General features: G+C 57.7%; 1 protein-coding gene across 1 annotated transcript in view; it reads right to left on the bottom strand.

The window, feature by feature from the left end:
- The window catches only part of LOC144727910 (uncharacterized), an 85,636-nt gene that overhangs the window by 58,580 nt on the left and 8,448 nt on the right, over positions 1 to 18,608 (bottom strand). The window contains exons 9-18 of the mRNA XM_078607049.1: positions 18,073 to 18,171; positions 11,574 to 11,672; positions 10,643 to 10,840; positions 10,210 to 10,308; positions 9,718 to 9,816; positions 8,313 to 8,411; positions 7,899 to 8,096; positions 7,282 to 7,380; positions 6,148 to 6,246; positions 3,553 to 3,750 (exon numbers count right to left, since the gene is read on the bottom strand). Of these exons, the coding sequence (XP_078463175.1) occupies positions 3,553 to 3,750; positions 6,148 to 6,246; positions 7,282 to 7,380; positions 7,899 to 8,096; positions 8,313 to 8,411; positions 9,718 to 9,816; positions 10,210 to 10,308; positions 10,643 to 10,840; positions 11,574 to 11,672; positions 18,073 to 18,171 (1,287 nt within the window). The remainder of the gene's footprint in view (positions 1 to 3,552; positions 3,751 to 6,147; positions 6,247 to 7,281; positions 7,381 to 7,898; positions 8,097 to 8,312; positions 8,412 to 9,717; positions 9,817 to 10,209; positions 10,309 to 10,642; positions 10,841 to 11,573; positions 11,673 to 18,072; positions 18,172 to 18,608) is intronic.

Here is an 18,608-nt window from a genome sequence, read left to right as displayed (position 1 = left end):
CACCACCACACTCACCACACGCTCCCCACTTACTCACCACACACTCACCACTCACCACTTACTCACCACACACTCACCACACACTCACCACCATACTCACCACTTACTCACCACCACACTCACCACACGCTCCCCACTTACTCACCACACACTCACCACTCACCACCACACTCACCACACGCTCACCACATACTCACCACACGCTCACCACTTACTCACCACCACACTCACCACACGCTCACCACCACCACACTCACCACTTACTCACCACCACACTCACCACACGCTCCCCACTTACTCACCACACGCTCACCACCACGCTCACCACTTACTCACCACATGCTCATAATTAACTCATTACACGCTCACCACTAATTATCACTCACCAGTGGTAAGTGTGTGTGGTGAGTTCCGTGGTGCGGGGCGTGTGCGGTGTGTGCGGTGTGTGTGTGGTGTGTGTGGTGTGTGCGGTGTGTGTGTGGTGTGTGCGGGGCGTGTGTGGTGTGTGTGGTGTGTGTGGTGTGTGTGGTATGCGGTGTGTGTGGTGAGTACCGTGGTGCGGGGCGTGTGCGGTGTGTGCGGTGTGTGCGGTGTGTGCGGTGTGTGTGCGGTGTGTGTGCGGTGTGTGCGGGGCGTGTGCGGGGCGTGTGCGGTGTGTGCGGGGCGTGTGCGGGGCGTGTGCGGGGCGTGTGCGGTGTGTGCGGTGTGTGTGCGGTGTGTGTGCGGTGTGTGTGCGGTGTGTGCGCGGTGTGTGCGGGGCATGTGCGGTGTGTGCGGTGTGTGTGGTGTGTGCGGTGTGTGTGCGGTGTGTGCGGGGCGTGTGCGGTGTGTGTGGTGTGCGTGAGGTGTGTGTGTGCGGTGTGTGTGTGGTGTGTGTGTGTGCGGTGTGTGTGTGGTGTGTGTGCGGTGTGTGTGGTGTGCGTGAGGTGTGTGTGTGCGGTGTGTGTGTGGTGTGTGTGTGTGCGGTGTGTGTGTGGTGTGTGTGCGGTGTGTGCGGTGTGTGTGCGGTGTGTGTGCGGTGTGTGTGCGGTGTGTGCGCGGTGTGTGCGGGGCATGTGCGGTGTGTGCGGTGTGTGTGGTGTGTGTGCGGTGTGTGCGGGGCGTGTGCGGTGTGCGTGAGGTGTGTGCGTGCGGTGTGTGTGTGGTGTGTGTGTGTGCGGTGTGTGTGTGGTGTGTGTGCGGTGTGTGTGGTGTGTGTGCGGTGTGTGCGGTGTGTGTGTGCGCGGTGTGTGTGCGGTGTGTGCGGGGCATGTGCGGTGTGTGTGTGTGGTGTGTGTGGTGTGTGCGGTGTGTGTGCGGTGTGTGTGGGGCGTATGCGGTGTGTGTGGTGTGTGTGTGGTGTGTGTGTGTGCGGTGTGTGTGCGGTGTGTGTGCGGTGTGTGTGGTGTGTGTGCGGTGTGTGCGGTGTGTGTGCGGTGTGTGCGGGGCGTGTGCGGTGTGTGTGTGCGGTGTGTGTGCGGTGTGTGCGGGGCATGTGCGGTATGTGTGTGCGGTGTGTGTGGTGTGTGCGGTGTGTGCGGTGTGTGCGGTGTGTGTGTGCGGTGTGTGCGGGGCGTGTGCGGTGTGTGTGTGCGGTGTGTGTGGTGTGTGCGGTGTGTGTGCGTTGTGTGTGCGGTGTGTGCGCGGTGTGTGCGGGGCATGTGCGGTGTGTGCGGTGTGTGTGGTGTGTGCGGTGTGTGTGCGGTGTGTGCGGGGCGTGTGCGGTGTGTGTGGTGTGCGTGAGGTGTGTGTGTGCGGTGTGTGTGTGGTGTGTGTGTGTGCGGTGTGTGTGTGGTGTGTGTGGTGTGTGTGCGGTGTGTGCGGTGTGTGCGGTGTGTGTGTACGCGGTGTGTGTGCGGTGTGTGCGGGGCATGTGCGGTGTGTGTGTGTGGTGTGTGTGGTGTGTGCGGTGTGTGTGCGGTGTGTGCGGGGCGTATGCGGTGTGTGTGGTGTGTGTGTGGTGTGTGTGTGTGCGGTGTGTGTGCGGTGTGTGTGCGGTGTGTGTGGTGTGTGTGCGGTGTGTGTGCGGTGTGTGCGGGGCGTGTGCGGTGTGTGTGTGCGGTGTGTGTGCGGTGTGTGCGGTGTGTGTGTGCGGTGTGTGTGCGGTGTGTGCGGGGCATGTGCGGTATGTGTGTGCGGTGTGTGTGGTGTGTGCGGTGTGTGTGCGGTGTGTGTGGTGTGTGCGGTGTGTGCGGGGCATGTGCGGTATGTGTGTGCGGTGTGTGTGGTGTGTGCGGTGTGTGCGGTGTGTGTGTGCGCGGTGTGTGTGCGGTGTGTGCGGGGCATGTGCGGTGTGTGTGTGTGGTGTGTGTGGTGTGTGCGGTGTGTGTGCGGTGTGTGCGGGGCGTATGCGGTGTGTGTGGTGTGTGTGTGGTGTGTGTGTGTGCGGTGTGTGTGCGGTGTGTGTGCGGTGTGTGTGGTGTGTGTGCGGTGTGTGCGGTGTGTGTGCGGTGTGTGCGGGGCGTGTGTGCGGTGTGTGTGTGCGGTGTGTGTGCGGTGTGTGCGGGGCATGTGCGGTGTGCGGTGTGTGTGGTGTGTGCGGTGTGTGCGGTGTGTGCGGTGTGTGTGCGGTGTGTGTGCGGTGTGTGCGGGGCATGTGCGGTATGTGTGTGCGGTGTGTGTGGTGTGTGCGGTGTGTGCGGTGTGTGCGGTGTGTGCGGTGTGTGTGCGGTGTGTGTGCGGTGTGTGTGCGGTGTGTGTGCGGTGTGTGTGCGGTGTGTGCGGTGTGTGCGGTGTGTGCGGTGTGTGTGGTGTGTGTGCGGTGTGTGCGGTGTGTGTGGTGTGCGTGCGGTGTGTGTGCGGTGTGTGTGGTGTGTGTGGTGTGTGTGGTGTGTGTGTGGTGTGTGCGGTGTGTGTGGTGTGTGTGCGGTGTGTGCGGTGTGTGTGGTGTGTGCGGTGTGTGGTGTGTGTGGTGTGTGGTGTGTGCGGTGTGTGCGGTGTGTGCGGTGTGTGCGGTGTGTGCGTGGTGTGTGCGGTGTGGGTGGTGTGTGTGCGGTGTGTGGTGTGTGCGGTGTGTGTGGTGAGTACCGTGGTGCGGTGTGTGTGTGGTGTGTGTGGTGTGTGTGTGGTGTGTGTGGTGTGTGTGTGGTGCGTTTGGTGTGTGTGTGCGGTGTGTCCGGTGTGTGTGCGGTGTGTGCGGTGTGTGTGGTGTGTGTGCGGTGTGTGTGGTGAGTACCGTGGTGCGGTGTGTGTGTGGTGTGTGGTGTGTGTGCGGTGTGTGGTGTGTGTGCGGTGTGCGTGGTGTGTGCGGTGTGTGGTGTGTGTGGTGTGTGTGCGGTGTGTGCGGTGTGTGCGGTGTGTGTGGTGTGTGTGGTGTGTGTGCGGTGTGCGCGGTGTGTGTGCGGTGTGTGCGGTGTGTGTGGTGTGTGTGCGGTGTGTGTGGTGTGTGTGGTGTGTGTGGTGTGTGTGGTGTGTGTGCGGTGTGTGTGCGGTGTGTGGTGTGTGCGGTGTGTGCGGTGTGTGTGGAATGTGTGGTGTGTGTGTGGTGTGTGCGGTGTGTGCGGTGTGTGTGGTGTGTGTGTGGTGTGTGTGGTGTGGTGTGTGTGGTGTGTGTGGTGTGTGTGCGGTGTGTACCGTGGTGCGGGGCGTGTGCTGGGCGCCGTGGGTCAGCAGGGTGCTGCACACGGCGCCGTGGCCCTGCTGGCTGCACAGGTGCAGCGCGCGCACCCCCTGGTGGGTGTGCGCATCCACGTCGGCCCCGTGAGACAGCAGGGAGAGACAAAGGGGGTCCTGGCCCTTGCGGGAGGCAATGTGCAGGGGGGTGTACCCATTCTGCACACGTGCACACACGCAAGACAATGGGCCCCGGAGCCACAAGTCACTCTCGTGATGGGGGTTGAAGAGTGATTTGTGATCGCGCGCTGCTCACGCAGCATCCACCTCCTCAGCAACCCGAGGACCACCGCTCAATCCTCGCAGCGCCGCAACGGCTTTTTGCCAAGTCTGGGGACAGCCCTCCTCGTTCTCCGACGTGGGATGCTGTAGGCGGTGGGAGTGGGCCTGTCGCTTTCTCTCGGCCACCTGAAACACCTCTCCTCTGTCAGCGAGGGTCTCTGGGGAGATCTGGACTGTGTGCTCTCAATGCAGCCATAACAGCTGCATTAGCCACCATCCTGAACCTCACCCATTGCCCCTCGGCATCAGGAGGGTGGTGGGGTGGGATGATTTTTAGCCCGAGATGCAAGCGATGATCAAATTATAACGTAGGCTTTCGCGACCAATATTATTCATTTTTCGATTTAAAGCTTTCGTGACGCTGTCTTTCCGACAGACCTGTTCTTCACCTGAGGATGGTTGCTTGCGTTGTGGCCAAAACGTCGTGCCCTTCTACGTGACTTTACCGAAAGAACCAAGAAAGATGAATATTATTCATAATCAACGTTTTTGGGTTAGATAGCGTTATTTATAAATGTGTTGTAACCCTCCACCACCCAAAACGGCCAATCAGCAAAAAAGTGTCACGTTGACAAAAGACAAATAATTCACTGCTTTAGCCCACCGGTGTGTTGAAGCATGAAACCACAACATTTACAATTTTTGAGTACGATGTTTGGCTGGTAATTGCATCTTGATGATCAAATTCTCACTTGTAACCTTCATCGGCAAGTCGAGACCAGGCTATTTCTGGTTTGAATGGGGTCCGAGGTGGACGCCCACCACCACAATGGAATGCAGGCACATCTTACAGAGGACTAGCTGATGGTCAGTGGGCAGATGGGCTCCACGGTCGGTTCTGGTGTCACTTTGTAGTCCAGCATATGTTCTTGCTTGGACCCGGCGCGCACCCAAAATGTTGTGCGGATGCGCCGATGCCGGAACAGCGCGTTGGTGATTACAAGCCCAAAGGCTGCACAGAAGTCTAGCAGCCTCCTCCCGTTGTTATTGAGCTGATCTGGCCAATTCCTTCAAGTCACTCCGGCTCAAGTGCCTGTATCATGACCCACTCGAGCATTAAAGCCATACAACAGGATGACTTTATCCTGAGGGGCCACTTTAGCCAGCACCTGGGACAGGTCATAGAAGGCATCCCTCCACTGATCTTCATCTTCGGTGGAGGCGTTAGCCACCACCACCACCACCACCATTTCTTTCCTCCCATTGATGGGGAGGTGAATCCACAACAGCCTGAGACTCACAGCTTCCCGTACCTCCGCCGCCACGCTCCCACTCCCCCTTCATTCTTTTGTTTAGAACAAGAGCCACATTGTTTGGCCCCGAGTGGAGAACTATGCACCCATCGCGGTGATTGGAGCCAGAACCAGTTCACAGGACCTCCTGTATTCTACAGGCGGAAGCGGTCCAGCTCCCGAAAGAGAAGTGGCAGCCTCTCCTCCGCAGTGAGGGTTCGGACATTCCACGTGGACACCGGTGGTGGTTTCCTGTTCATGGAGGTTCAGTCTCCCGGCTCCGCCAAACGGGGGCTTGGCCAGGTGACATTGCGGGCGCCTGTCCCCCCGGGGGTCTGTGACACGAGCCGGCTCTGGTTATGCTCCTGTGGTCCTTGTGGTCACGCGATCGAGCCCCTCGCGCCCATCCTCAGCCCCCAACGCCGCCGTAGTGGCCGTGAGTGCCGTGAGGGTAACAGCCTCTCAGCCTTCTCACAACCAGCGGCAGTGCTCGCAGCACAGTGCGGCTGCCATTGTGTGACACGAGCCAGATAGAACACAAAGATACCCTATATAGCGAGCACCTATGAAGGCTGGCACGGCACATGAAGGGGTGGGCGGCCAGCACCGCGCTTGGCTGCCTTTGTCTCCTGAGTGGCAGTGTCGACACACCACACCGTGTCCTCACTTGAAGCCGAGTTGACCAAGGGGAGGCCCAGGACCAGTTCAAATAATCGTCGCTGGTGTTGGCCGTGAGAGGGAATTGAACTCGGGGTCGCCGGGTTTGTAGCGCAGCATGATAGCTACTGCGCCACCTCTCCCTTTTGCCAGACACGCACACAGACACACACACGCGCACAGGCGCGCACACACACACACACGCACACAGGCGCACACACACACACAGAGGCGCGCACACACATGCACACACACACGCACACACACACGCACAGGTGCACACACACACGCACACACACGCAGACACACACGCACACACACATGCACAGGCGCATACACACACACAGCCGCGCACACAAACATGCACACACACGCACACAGGCACCTTGGCGGTGGCCGTGGGTGAGGCTCCATTCTGCAGTAGCACCAGGGCCACCTCCTGGTGGTCGTAGTGAGCGGCGACGTGGAGCGGGGTCAGCCCGTTCTGCACCGCACCGCACCGTTAACGTGACACACGGCACCGTACCACACACGGCACCGTTAACGTGACACACGGCACCGTACCACGCACGGCACCGTTAACGTGACACACGGCACCGTACCACACACGGCACTGCATTGTATAGACCACACAGCTTGGCACTGCACTCACTAGACAGCACCACACAGTACCGCACCACCACACAGCACCGCACTATACAGCATCACACAGTACCACACGCGCGTACTACACAGTACCACGCAATACTGCACTGCCCACAGTTAACACCAGGAGTGCATGGGTGTGTCTGTGGGTGTGTCTGTGGGTGTGTCTGTGGGTGCGTCTGTGGGCGCGTCTGTGGGCGCGTCTGTGGTTATGTCTGTGGGTGCGTCTGTGGGTGTATCTATGTGTGTGTCTGTGGGTGTGTCTGTGATTGTGTCTGTGGGTGTGTCTGTGTCTGTGGGTGTGTCTGTGGGTGTGTCTGTGGGTGTGTCTGTGGGTGCGTCTGTGGGCGCGTCTGTGGTTGTGTCTGTGGGTGCGTCTGTGGGTGTATCTATGTGTGTGTCTGTGGGTGTGTCTGTGATTGTGTCTGTGGGTGTGTCTGTGTCTGTAGGTGTGTCTGTGGGTGTGTCTGTGGGTGTGTCTGTGGGTGCGTCTGTGGGCGCGTCTGTGGGCGCGTCTGTGGTTGTGTCTGTGGGTGTATCTATGTGTGTGTCTGTGGGTGTGTCTGTGATTGTGTCTGTGGGTGTGTCTGTGTCTGTAGGTGTGTCTGTGGGTGTGTCTGTGGGTGTGTCTGTGGGTGTGTCTGTGGGTGTGTCTGTGATTGTGTCTGTGGGTGTGTCTGTGGGCATGTCTGTGGGTGTGTCTGTGATTGTGTCTGTGGGTGTGTCTGTGGGTGTGTCTGTGGGTGTGTCTGTGATTGTGTCTGTGATTGTGTCTCTGGGTGTATCTGTGATTGTGTCTGTGGGTGTGTCTGTGATTGTGTCTGTGGTAGTGTCTGTGCATGCCACCCTGCCCATGACACTGTCTCTCTCTCACCTTGCCCGTGATGTCAGTTTGGGCTCCGCCCTCAAGCAACAGTCGCACCACGTCGGTTTGTCCATACTTGGCGGCGACGTGCAGAGGGGTGAAGCCTTTCTGTAAAAGGCCACGCATCACACCATGTGTCAAACTGTGCGTCACACCGTGCGTCACGCCACCCCACGCGTCACCCCACGTGTCACACTGTGCGTCACACCGTGCGTCACACCGTGCGTCACGCCACCCCACGCGTCACCCCACGTGTCACACTGTGCGTCACACCGTGCGTCACACCGTGCGTCACCCCACCCCACGCGTCACACCACGTGTCACACTGTGCGTCACACCGTGCGTCACGCTACCCCACGCATCACACCACGTGTCACACCATGCGTCACCCCACCCCACGTGTCACACTGCGTCACACCACACGCCACCCCCACACGTCACACCACATCCCACGCATCACACCACACGTCACTCCACCCGCCACCGTGCGCGAGGCTGTGGGTGGTGAGGCTGTGGGTGGTGAGGGCGTGGGTGGTGAGGCTGCGGGCGGTGAGGCTGCGGGCGGTGAGGCTGCGGGTGGTGAAGCTGTGGGTGGTGAGGGCGTGGCGAGGGCGGAGGGTGCTCACCCTGGTGGGCAGCGTGTGGTCGGCGCCCGCGTGCAGCAGGCTCGCTGTGGTGAGCGTGTGGCCGGCGCGCGCGCTGATGTGCAGTGGGGTGTACCCTCCGGCCGACACCGCGTCGGTTCGCGCCCCGGCCTCCAGCAGGGCGAGCGCAACCTCCGGGCGAGGCAGGCGGGAGGCCAGGTGCAGCGCCGTCTGCTCGTCCTGAAAGCGCACGGGGGTACAGGAAAAGGTGCGCTGCGTGGACCAGCGAACAGCTCCCACGATGGCCGGATCGAGAGGGGGAGGGCTGCGGTAGTTGCCAGCGGTTGCCCCCTCACCCTCGTGGTTGTGCGTTGTTGCGCACTCAGCTGTGTGGTTGTGTGTGGTTGTGCTCTCATCCTTGTGGTTGTGTGTAGTTGTGTGTGGTTGTGCCCTCACCCGTGTGGTTGCGTGTGGGTCCGCCCCGGCCTTCAGTAAACTCTTCACGGCTGGGAGCTGCCCCGCACGGGCGGCCATGTGCAATGGTGTCTCACCACGCTGCAACCACAACAACAACACTATACAAACACAGCAATATAAAACCACAACAACAATACTATACAACCACAACAACACTATAGAACCACAACAACAACAATATAATACCACAACAACACGATCAAACCACAACGAAACTATAGAATCACCACAATAACACAATAGACAACACTATAGCATTAAACTCACAATAACAACACTATACAACCACAACACCACTGTATCAATAAATACACCACAACCACCAAAACAACCAAAACTCAACGATAGCCAAAACAAGAATGCCACGCACGCTGCGACCACAACAACCGCACGGCAAAACCGCGGCGCACAGTTACACACAACCACGCTATAACTAAAACAACCACCGGGGTCGCATTTTGGACACGTCCCATCAGCCCCACGGCCTTTCTTCTGGGAGAGCATCATCTCAACAGGAAGCAGCAGCAGCACTGGTCTATCAACACGAGCAAAGTTCGAGAGCGGTTTCGACATTCAGTCTCTCATCAGCGGCAAAGTCAGCCGCGCTGCTGGAATCAATGCTGGCCACACTGCCAGGCGTTCAATGGCGAGGTGCCCTCCGTCTTGACTGGGATCAATGTCTTCAGTGAGGGCCTCTGCGGGGTGTGTCTTGTGGGGTGTGGACTGGAGTGGTGCAGAGCAGTGGAGTGTAGTCTGGACTCTTTGTTCTTTTCGGTAAATTCACGTAGGTAAAAAACTAAATAAATGAAATAAAATAGAATGAAAAGAACTAAAATTAAATTAAATCACGACGTTTCGGGCGCAACACAATATGCCTTCTTCATGTGGGGACAATGTAGCGAAAACACAGACACACTGAAACGGTTGTGTTGTAGCTACATTGTCCCCACCTGCAGAAGGACGCTTGTGTTGTGCCCGAAACGTCGTGATTTAATTTTATTTTAGTTCTTTTCATTCTATTTAATTTAATTAATTTTTTACCTACGTGACTTTACCGAAAAAACCCAAAAAGTAGGAATCCTTGCAGTCACGACAACTTCAAATCTCGAGTGTAGTCTGGTTTGTGATGCATGTGCAGTGGAGAGTGGTGTGTGTGGTCTGTGATGCGTGTGCGGTGTGGTGCTGTGTGGGGTGTGGTGCGTGTGCGGTGCGGTGCTGTGTGGGGTGTGGTGCGATGTGCGATGTGTGTGTGGTGTGATGCGTGTGCGGTGTGGTGCAGGGTATGGTGCATTGTGATGTATAATGCGTGTGTAGTGTGGTGCAGTGTAGTGTTGTCCGTGATGCGTGTGTGGTATTGTGTGCGATGCGTCTGTGGTGTTATTACCACGTTGGGCGTGTCCAGCGTCGCTCCGTACTGCAGCAGCAGCGACACCACCTCCAGGTTCCCCATGAACGCGGCAACGTGGAGTGGAGTCAGGCCAGACTACAGCCCACAGTGTGACACAGAACACCGTGACACACCATACCGTGACACCCCACAGCCCCTTTAAAGGTGACCCCTCGTAATTAGGATCCCTTAAAGGCACCCCTATTAAAGGTGACCCCTTGGTAATTGGAATCCGTTAAAGGCACCCAGATTAAAGGTGACCCCTGGTAATTGGGATCTCTTAAAGGCATCCCTATTAAAGGTGGCACCTCGTAATTGGGATGCCTCTAAGGCACCCCTATTAAAGGTGACCCCTCGTAGTTGGGATGCCTCTAAGGCACCCCTATTAAAGGTGACCCCTCGTAGCTGGCATGTCTCTAAGGCACCCCTATTAAAGGTGAACCGTCGTCATTGGGATTCCTTAAAGGCATCCTGGGGCGGGGGGACCACCTCGGTGACGGCGCCGATGGTGGCGCGGTGTCGCAGCAGCAGCTCCACGACGCGCGCCCGGTTCTTCTTGCTCGCAATGTGGAGCGGCGTGAAACCATTCTGCATGGAGGGGGGAAGGGAGTGAAGTGACCCCGTGTCTCCCCTGTCTGCCCGCATCTCCCCCGCATCTCCCCTATGTCTCGCTGAGTCTCCCTGCGTCTCCCCTGCATCTCCCCTGCATCTCCACTGCATCTTCCCGATCCTCTCCGTGTCTCCCCACATCTCCCCCGCATCTCCCCTATGTCTCGCTGAGTCTCCCTGCATCTCCACTGCATCTCTCCTGCATCTTCCCGAGTCTCTCCGTGTCTCCCCGCGTCTCCCCCGGTTTACCAGCCTCTACCCCGCGTCTCCCGTACATCTCCCCCCCGGTGTCTCCCCCGTGTCGTCGTCTCACCAGCGCGCGGGCGTCCGGCTCGGCCCCCAGCTCCAGCAGGAGCTTGGCGGAGCGGTAGTGGCCGCAGTGGGCCGCCACGTGGAGTGCGGTGAGGGAGTCGAGCGTGGCGTCGTCCACTGGGGCGTCGCGCGCACCCAGACCCCGCACGCAGCCCACGTGGTCGCCTTGCGCCGCCATGTGCAGCGGGGAGAGCCCGTTCTGTGGCACGCGGCGCGTCAGTGGCACAGTGGAACACACGCACAGTCTTAGTGGCACACGCACAGTGTCAGTGTTGACGAAGGCCCATGATGATGATGGTAATGATGACGGTGTTTTAGGTGATGATGATGTTGATGATGATGTTGACCGTGATGATGACCTATCATGATGATGTTAATGATGACGCACAGTGTCAGTGTTGACGAAGGCCCATGATGATGATGGTAATGATGACGGTGTTTTAGGTGATGATAATGTTGATGATGATGTTGATGACCGTGATGATGACCTATCATGATGATGGTAATGATGACGGTGTTTTAGGTGATGATGAAGATGTTGATGACCGTGATGATGACCTATCATGATGATGTTGATGATGACGGTGTTTTAGGTGATGATGATGTTGATGATGATGTTGATGATGATGTTGTTGATGGTGATGATGTTAATGATGACGGTGTTTTTGGTGATGATGTTGTCGATGATGATGGTGATGATGTTGTTGATGGTGATGATGTTAATGATGACGGTGTTTTTGGTGATGATGTTGTTGATGATGATGGTGAGGATGTTGTTGACGGTGATGATGTTAATGATGACGGCGTTTTTGGTGATGATGATGATGATGTTGTTGATGATGATGATGGTGAGGATGTTAATGATGACGTTGATGACGGTGATGTTATTGATGATGATGTTGTTGACAGTGATGATGTTGACGATGTGGCACCTTGGTCTTGGCAAGGATGGGTGCTCCCTGCTCGAGGAGGATCTCCAGAGTTCCATCGTGGCCGCTCCGAGCTGCACAGTGCAGCGGAGTGAGGCCGTCCTGCAAAATACCCCGACAACACCAGCATGCTGACACACGCAAACACACACAAACTAACACACGCCAACACACGCTAACACCAGCAGACCAACACCAACAGACCAACACCAGCAGACTAACACCAGCAGACCAACACCAGCAGACTAACACCAGCAGACTAACATCAGCACACTAACCCCAGCACACTAACACCAGCACGCTGACACACGCCAACACACACAAACTAACACTCACCAACACACGCCAACACCAGCAGAATAACCCCAGCACACGCCAACATCCACAAACTAACACTCACAAACACACGCCAACACCAGCGGACTAACACCAGCACACTAACCCCAGCACATTAACCCCAGCACGCTAACACACGCCAACACACACAAACTAACACTCACCAACAAACGCCAACACCAGCATGCTAACACACTAATATTCACCAACACTTGCCAACACAGGCACACTGACACACACCCTACACACATCGTAACACACGTTGCGGTAGAGTGTGGCCGCGTGTATTGCAGTGCATGTGGTGTTGTGGGCGTGGTGCGTGTGGTGTTGTGGGTGCGGTGCGTGTGGTGTTGTGGTGCGGTGCGTGTGGTGTTGTGGGCGTGATGCGTGTGGTGTTGTGGGTGTGGTGCGTGTGGTGTTGTGGGTGTGGTGCGTGTGGTGTTGTGGGCGTGGTGCGTGTGGTGTTGTGGTGCGGTGCGTGTGGTGTTGTGGGTGTGGTGCGTGTGGTGTTGTGGTGCGGTGCGTGTGGTGTTGTGGGCGTGGTGCGTGTGGTGTTGTGGTGCGGTGCGTGTGGTCTTGTGGGCGTGGTGCGGTGCGTGTGGTGTTGTGGTGCGGTGCGTGTGGTGTTGTTGGCGTGGTGCGGTGCGTGTGGTGTTGTGGTGTGGTGCGTGTGGTGTTGTGGTGCAGTGCGTGTGGTGTTGTGGGCGTGGTGCGTGTGGTGTTGTGGGTGTGGTGCGTGTGGTGTTGTGGGCGTGGTGCGTGTGGTGTTGTGGGCGTGGTGCGTGTGGTGTTGTGGTGCGGTGCATGTGGTGTTGTGGGCGTGGTGCGGTGCGTGTGGTGTTGTGGTGCGGTGCGTGTGGTGTTGTGGTGCGGTGCGTGTGGTGTTGTTGGCGTGGTGCGGTGCGTGTGGTGTTGTGGTGTGGTGCGTGTGGTGTTGTGGTGCAGTGCGTGTGGTGTTGTGGGCGTGGTGCGTGTGGTGTTGTGGGTGTGGTGCGTGTGGTGTTGTGGGCGTGGTGCGTGTGGTGTTGTGGGCGTGGTGCGTGTGGTGTTGTGGTGCGGTGCATGTGGTGTTGTGGGCGTGGTGCGGTGCGTGTGGTGTTGTGGTGCGGTGCGTGTGGTGTTGTGGGCGTGATGCGTGTGGTGTTGTGGGTGTGGTGCGTGTGGTGTTGTGGTGCGGTGCGTGTGGTGTTGTGGGCGTGGTGCGTGTGGTGTTGTGGTGCGGGGCGTGTGGTCTTGTGGGCGTGGTGCGGTGCGTGTGGTGTTGTTGGCGTGGTGTGGTGCGTGTGGTGTTGTGGTGCGGTGCGTGTGGTGTTGTGGGTGTGGTGCGTGTGGTGTTGTGGTGCGGTGCGTGTGGTGTTGTGGGCGTGGTGCGTGTGGTGTTGTGGTGCGGTGCGTGTGGTCTTGTGGGCGTGGTGTGGTGCGTGTGGTGTTGTGGTGCGGTGCGTGTGGTGTTGTTGGCGTGGTGCGGTGCGTGTGGTGTTGTGGTGTGGTGCGTGTGGTGTTGTGGTGCGGTGCGTGTGGTGTTGTTGGCGTGGTGTGGTGCGTGTGGTGTTGTGGTGTGGTGCGTGTGGTGTTGTGGTGCAGTGCGTGTGGTGTTGTGGGCGTGGTGCGTGTGGTGTTGTGGGTGTGGTGCGTGTGGTGTTGTGGGCGTGGTGCGTGTGGTGTTGTGGGCGTGGTGCGTGTGGTGTTGTGGTGCGGTGCATGTGGTGTTGTGGGCGTGGTGCGGTGCGTGTGGTGTTGTGGTGTGGTGCGTGTGGTGTTGTGGTGCGGTGCGTGTGGTGTTGTGGGCGTGGTGCGTGTGGTGTTGTGGTGCGTGTGGTGTTGTGGGCGTGGTGCGTGTGGTGTTGTGGTGTGGTGCGTGTGGTGTTGTGGTGCGGTGCGTGTGGTGTTGTGGTGCGGTGCGTGTGGTGTTGTGGTGTGGTGCGTGTGGTGTTGTGGCGTGGTGCGTGTGGTGTTGTGGGTGTGGTGCGTGTGGTGTTGTGGTGCGGTGCGTGTGGTGTGGTGCGTGTGGTGTTGTAGTGCGGTGTGGTGTTGTGGGTGTGGTGCGTGTGGTGTTGTGGTGCGGTGCGTGTGGTGTTGTGGTGTGGTGCGTGTGGTGTTGTGGTGCGGTGTGTGTGGTGTTGTGGGTGTGGTGCGTGTGGTGTTGTGGTGCGGTGCAGCAAAACAACCTCCTACCTCCTCGCGGTGCCGGACGGGCAACACTGTCGTGGGCAGTGCTGTGGGGGGAGGGCCAATGCCCATTGGCCTCTCCCCTCATGGCGTCTGTGACCACCACAGTGGCTAAACGGGGGCTCTGGACGGGTTCGAGGGGCTGGTAACCCCTCCACCTTCAATTAACCACCACTAAACTACGAATTAAACATAAACCTGTAATTAATAAGCTTGTGCCGGAGGCCCCGGGGGGTCAGGCTTTTATGACGTCTCCTGGCCAAACCCCATTTGGCGGAGCCAGGAGATTGAATTTTCACCCTCGGGGCTCCTCCAGAAACAACGAAAAACCATTGCGGATGGCCACGTGGAATGTTCGAACGCTCACTGCGGAGGAGAGGCTGCCACTCCTCTGTCGGGAGCTGGACCGGTACCGCCTGGATCTCTGTGGCATTCAGGAGGTCCGGTGGACCGGTTCTGGCTCCTGCCACCATGAGGGGTGGACAGTCCTCTACTCGGGGCAGGAGACTGCCAAACAACAGGGTGTGGCTCTTCTTCTGAACAAAAGAATGAAGGGGGCGTGGGAGCGTGGCGGTGAGGTGTGGGAAGCTGTAAGCCCCAGGATACTAGGGGCTCGCCTTCCCATCAACCAGAGGCGAGGAGTGGTGGTCGTGGTTACTTATGCCCCCACCGAAGACGAACATCCGTGGAGGGATGCAGGCAAAGCCGATGAGTCAGACGCTTTCTATGACCTCCTGTCACAGGTGCTGGCTAAAGTGGCCACTCGGGACAGAGTCATCTTGTTGGGTGACTTCAATGCCCGAGTTGGTCATGATGCTGGCACCTGGTCTGGAGTGATTGGAAGGCATGGGCCAGATCAGCTCAATAATAACGGTAGGAGGCTGCTAGATTTTTGTGCAGCCCATGGGCTTGTAATTACCAACACGCTCTTCCGGCATCGGCGCATCCACACAACATCATGGATACATGCCGGGTCCAAGCAAGAACATCTGCTGGACTACATAGTGACGGACCAGCGGATGCGAGCCCATGTCCTTGACACCAGGACCTACCGTTTAGCTGATCTGACCTCTGACCATCGACTAGTCATCTGTAAGATGCGCCTGCCATTCTTCCACTCCGGTGGTGGGTGTACACCCAGGACCCCATTCCAACCAAAAGTGGCCTGGTCTCAGCTAGCTAATGAAAGTTGCAAGCGAGAATTTCATCATTGCTTGCAGCTGGGGTTGGCATCGTCCCCCACTCCACCTGATGTCGAGGGTAAATGGGCGAGGTTTAAGACTGTGACTCATGCAGCTGCAATGGCTGCTTTGGGTACGCGGTCCAGACCTCCCCAGAAACCCTGGCTGACCGAGGAGGTGTTCAGGTTAATTGAGAAAAAGCGACAGGCCCACTCTCATCGCCTACAGCATCCAACGTCAGAGAATGAGGAGGTTTACCGCAGCCTTCGCTCGGAGGTTCGGAGAGCCGTAAGGCGCTGTAAGGATGGGTGGTGGTCACGGATTGCTGAGGAGATGGAGTCTGCCTCAGTGGCCCGCGATCACAAATCACTATTTAACTCCATCAAAAAAATAACCTGCAGCGCCACACCTATTACCATCATTAGAGGAAAAAACGGTGATCCAATCTACGACCCCCAGGAACAGGTATGCAGATTTGCTGAGCATTTCTGTGAGGTCCTGGGGGAGGGGAAATCCCTCAGCCAGGAAAACATCATGGCACAAAGTGAGGATGACCCTGCTGAGGCTGCGGTGCCTCAAATATTGGAAGAGGTCACCCCCTGTGAGTGGCTGGCTGAGGTACCAGCTGTTGAGGAAGTACTGAGGGCGATCCGGAGTCTGAGACCAGGGAAGGCACCGGGCAGAGATGATCTCCCAAGTGAAATGCTGAGGGAGGGTGGCGTTTGTGCACAGACTGCCCTATATGACATCATAACAACAGTCTGGACCACTGGACGGGTTCCGCAGGACTGGAAGGATGCCCTGGTGGTCCCCCTCTTTAAGAAGGGGGACCGTACCGACTGTAACAACTACAGGGGCATCTCACTCCTCAGTGTGCCGGGTAAGGTCCTGGCAAGGATTATTCAACATCGCCTTGCTAGGCACGCTGAGGAGAGGCTTGCGGAGCCCCAATGCGGTTTCAGGAAAGGGCGGTCCTGCACAGATGCCATATTTTCTGTCCGTCTGCTACAGCAGAGGTGTAGGGAATTCCAAAAAGACCTACATCTCTGCTTTATTGACCTGGTCAAGGCCTATGATACCATCAGTAGGACTGGGCTCTGGGTTGTTCTTCGTGCTTTCGGAGTCCCTGACCCTCTGCTCACGATCATTAAGGACCTTCATGATGGTGAGCGGGCCCGGGTAAAACTACGTGGCCGGGAGTCGGAGCCTTTCCCTGTACACCTTGGGGTGCGACAGGGATGTCCTCTGGCTCCCACATTATTTAATATCTATTTCGACTGCGTAGTTCGTGAAGCCTTCAATAGCTGTACCGGGGGAATTACCATTTGGTACAGATATAATGGGAGGCTGATCGACGCCCGGGTGCGATCAAGGGATGGCTCCCTATTGGTCAACCACGTTATGTATGCCGATGATTTGGTAATAGCTGCTCATTCAGAAGAGGAGTTGGAGACGCTGCTGCTGAGACTGGAGCGTGCCACTAAGAGGTGGGGCCTTACCATCAGCCCCACCAAAACTAAGCACCTGCCTGGGTATTTTGTACCATCGGGCACTCCACCCCCACAACTCCCAATCGGTGATGGGGCAGTTGTGGAGAGAGTGGAGAGTTTCCCATACCTGGGCAGTGTGCTTATGACCGGCTCCAGTTTATCAGCAGAGGTCTCACTCCGAATCAGTCGAGCGGCAATATCTTTTCATCGGTTGCGTAACGCTGTGTGGAAGCTACCTGGTCTGTCGCTCCGCACGAAGCTTCAGGTCTTCTCGGCCATGGTCATTCCCTCCCTTCTCTACGCTTGCGAAACGTGGACCCCCCTAGTGGAGCATCTTCGCCGGTTGGAAACATTTAGGCTGGCCTGCCTACGATCCATCCTGGGTTTAACCAGGCTGGATTGTGTGAGGAGTTCACAAGTCCTTGAAAGATCTGGGCAAAGTCCCATCAGTGAGCTCCTCCGGAAGGCAAGGCTGCGTTGGCTGGGTCATGTAGCCCGCATGCCCAGCCACCGCATGCCTAAACAGCTTTTGTTCGGCCGGATCGAGGGGGCTAAACGGGCGCAGCACGGGCTAGAGAAGAGATGGAGTGATGTGGTACAGGAGGACGTGGAGCTGAGTGGACTTGCCGATGACTGGTACCAGCGGTGTCAAGATCGGCCTCAGTGGAGGAGGCTCGTGAAGGACGCTACTGGGCAGTTGGAGGCAGTCGCCCTCCAACAACAACGGAGGGCGGAGGAGCGACGCTCACAACAACGAGCGGAGCGCCGGGTGGCTAAAGCACAGCAAGTTGGCACAGTAGGGGGCACAGGTGGTGCATCAGCCAGTCATCTCGGTCATCTCGGTCAGTCGACCCGTGGCACCTGGGTCTGCCCCGTGACCTCCTGCCAGCGGGCGTTCGACACTTCACGTGGCCTCAGGGTGCACATGGCCTGGCACAAGCGTCGTGGTGACGTCACCGCCACTTAGTGGCGAATGGCGGTTGTTGTTGTTGTTGTGGTGCGTGTGGTGTTGTGGGCGTGGTGCGTGTGGTGTTGTGGTGCGGTGCGTATGGTGTTGTGGGTGCGGTGCGTGTGGTGTTGTGGGCGTGGTGCGTGTGGTGTTGTGGGCGTGGTGCGTGTGATGTTGTGGTGCGTGTGGTGTTGTGGGTGCGGTGCGTGTGGTGTTGTGGTGCGGTGCGTGTGGTGTTGTGGGTGCGGTGCGTGTGGTGCGTGTGGTGTTGTGGTGCGGTGCGTGTGGTGTTGTGGTGCGGTGCGTGTGGTGTTGTGCGTGTGGTGTTGTGCGTGTTGTGCGTGCGGTGCGTGTGGTGTTGTGGGTGCGTGACTCACCCTGGTGCGTGCGTCAATGTTGCCCCCCTGGCTGAGCAGCAGCGTCACGAGCTCCGAGTGGCCACGCTTCGCCGCAACGTGCAGCGGAGAGATCCCGTTCTGCACACGTGCACGTACAAGCACACGTATGCTAGTTGTGGTGGTGGTGGTAGTGCTAGTTGTGGTGGTGGTTGTAGTGGTGGTGACTATAGTGGTTGTGGTGGCTGTGGTGGTGGTGGTAGTGGTGGCTGTAATGCTAGTTGGTGACTGTAGTGGTTGTGGTGGCTGTAGTGGTTGTGGTGGTAGTGGTGGTAGTAGTTGTGGTGGTTGTAGTGGTGGTGACTGTAGTGGTTGTGGTGGCTGTAGTGGTTGTGGTGGTAGTGGTGGTAGTAGTTGTGGTGGTTGTAGTGGTGGTGACTGTAGTGGTGGTGACTGTAGTGGTGGTGGTGGCTGTAGTGCTAGTTGGAGACTGTAGTGGTTGTGGTGGCTGTAGTGGTTGTGGTGGTAGTGGTGGTAGTAGTTGTGGTGGCTGTAGTGGTTGTGGTAGTGGTGGTAGT

The sequence above is a fragment of the Lampetra planeri genome, chromosome 27 (assembly GCF_965212315.1).
Source record: "Lampetra planeri chromosome 27, kcLamPlan1.2.h2, whole genome shotgun sequence".
NCBI classification, from domain to species: Eukaryota; Metazoa; Chordata; class Hyperoartia; order Petromyzontiformes; family Petromyzontidae; genus Lampetra; species Lampetra planeri.
This window is presented reverse-complemented; position numbering and strand designations above follow the sequence as displayed.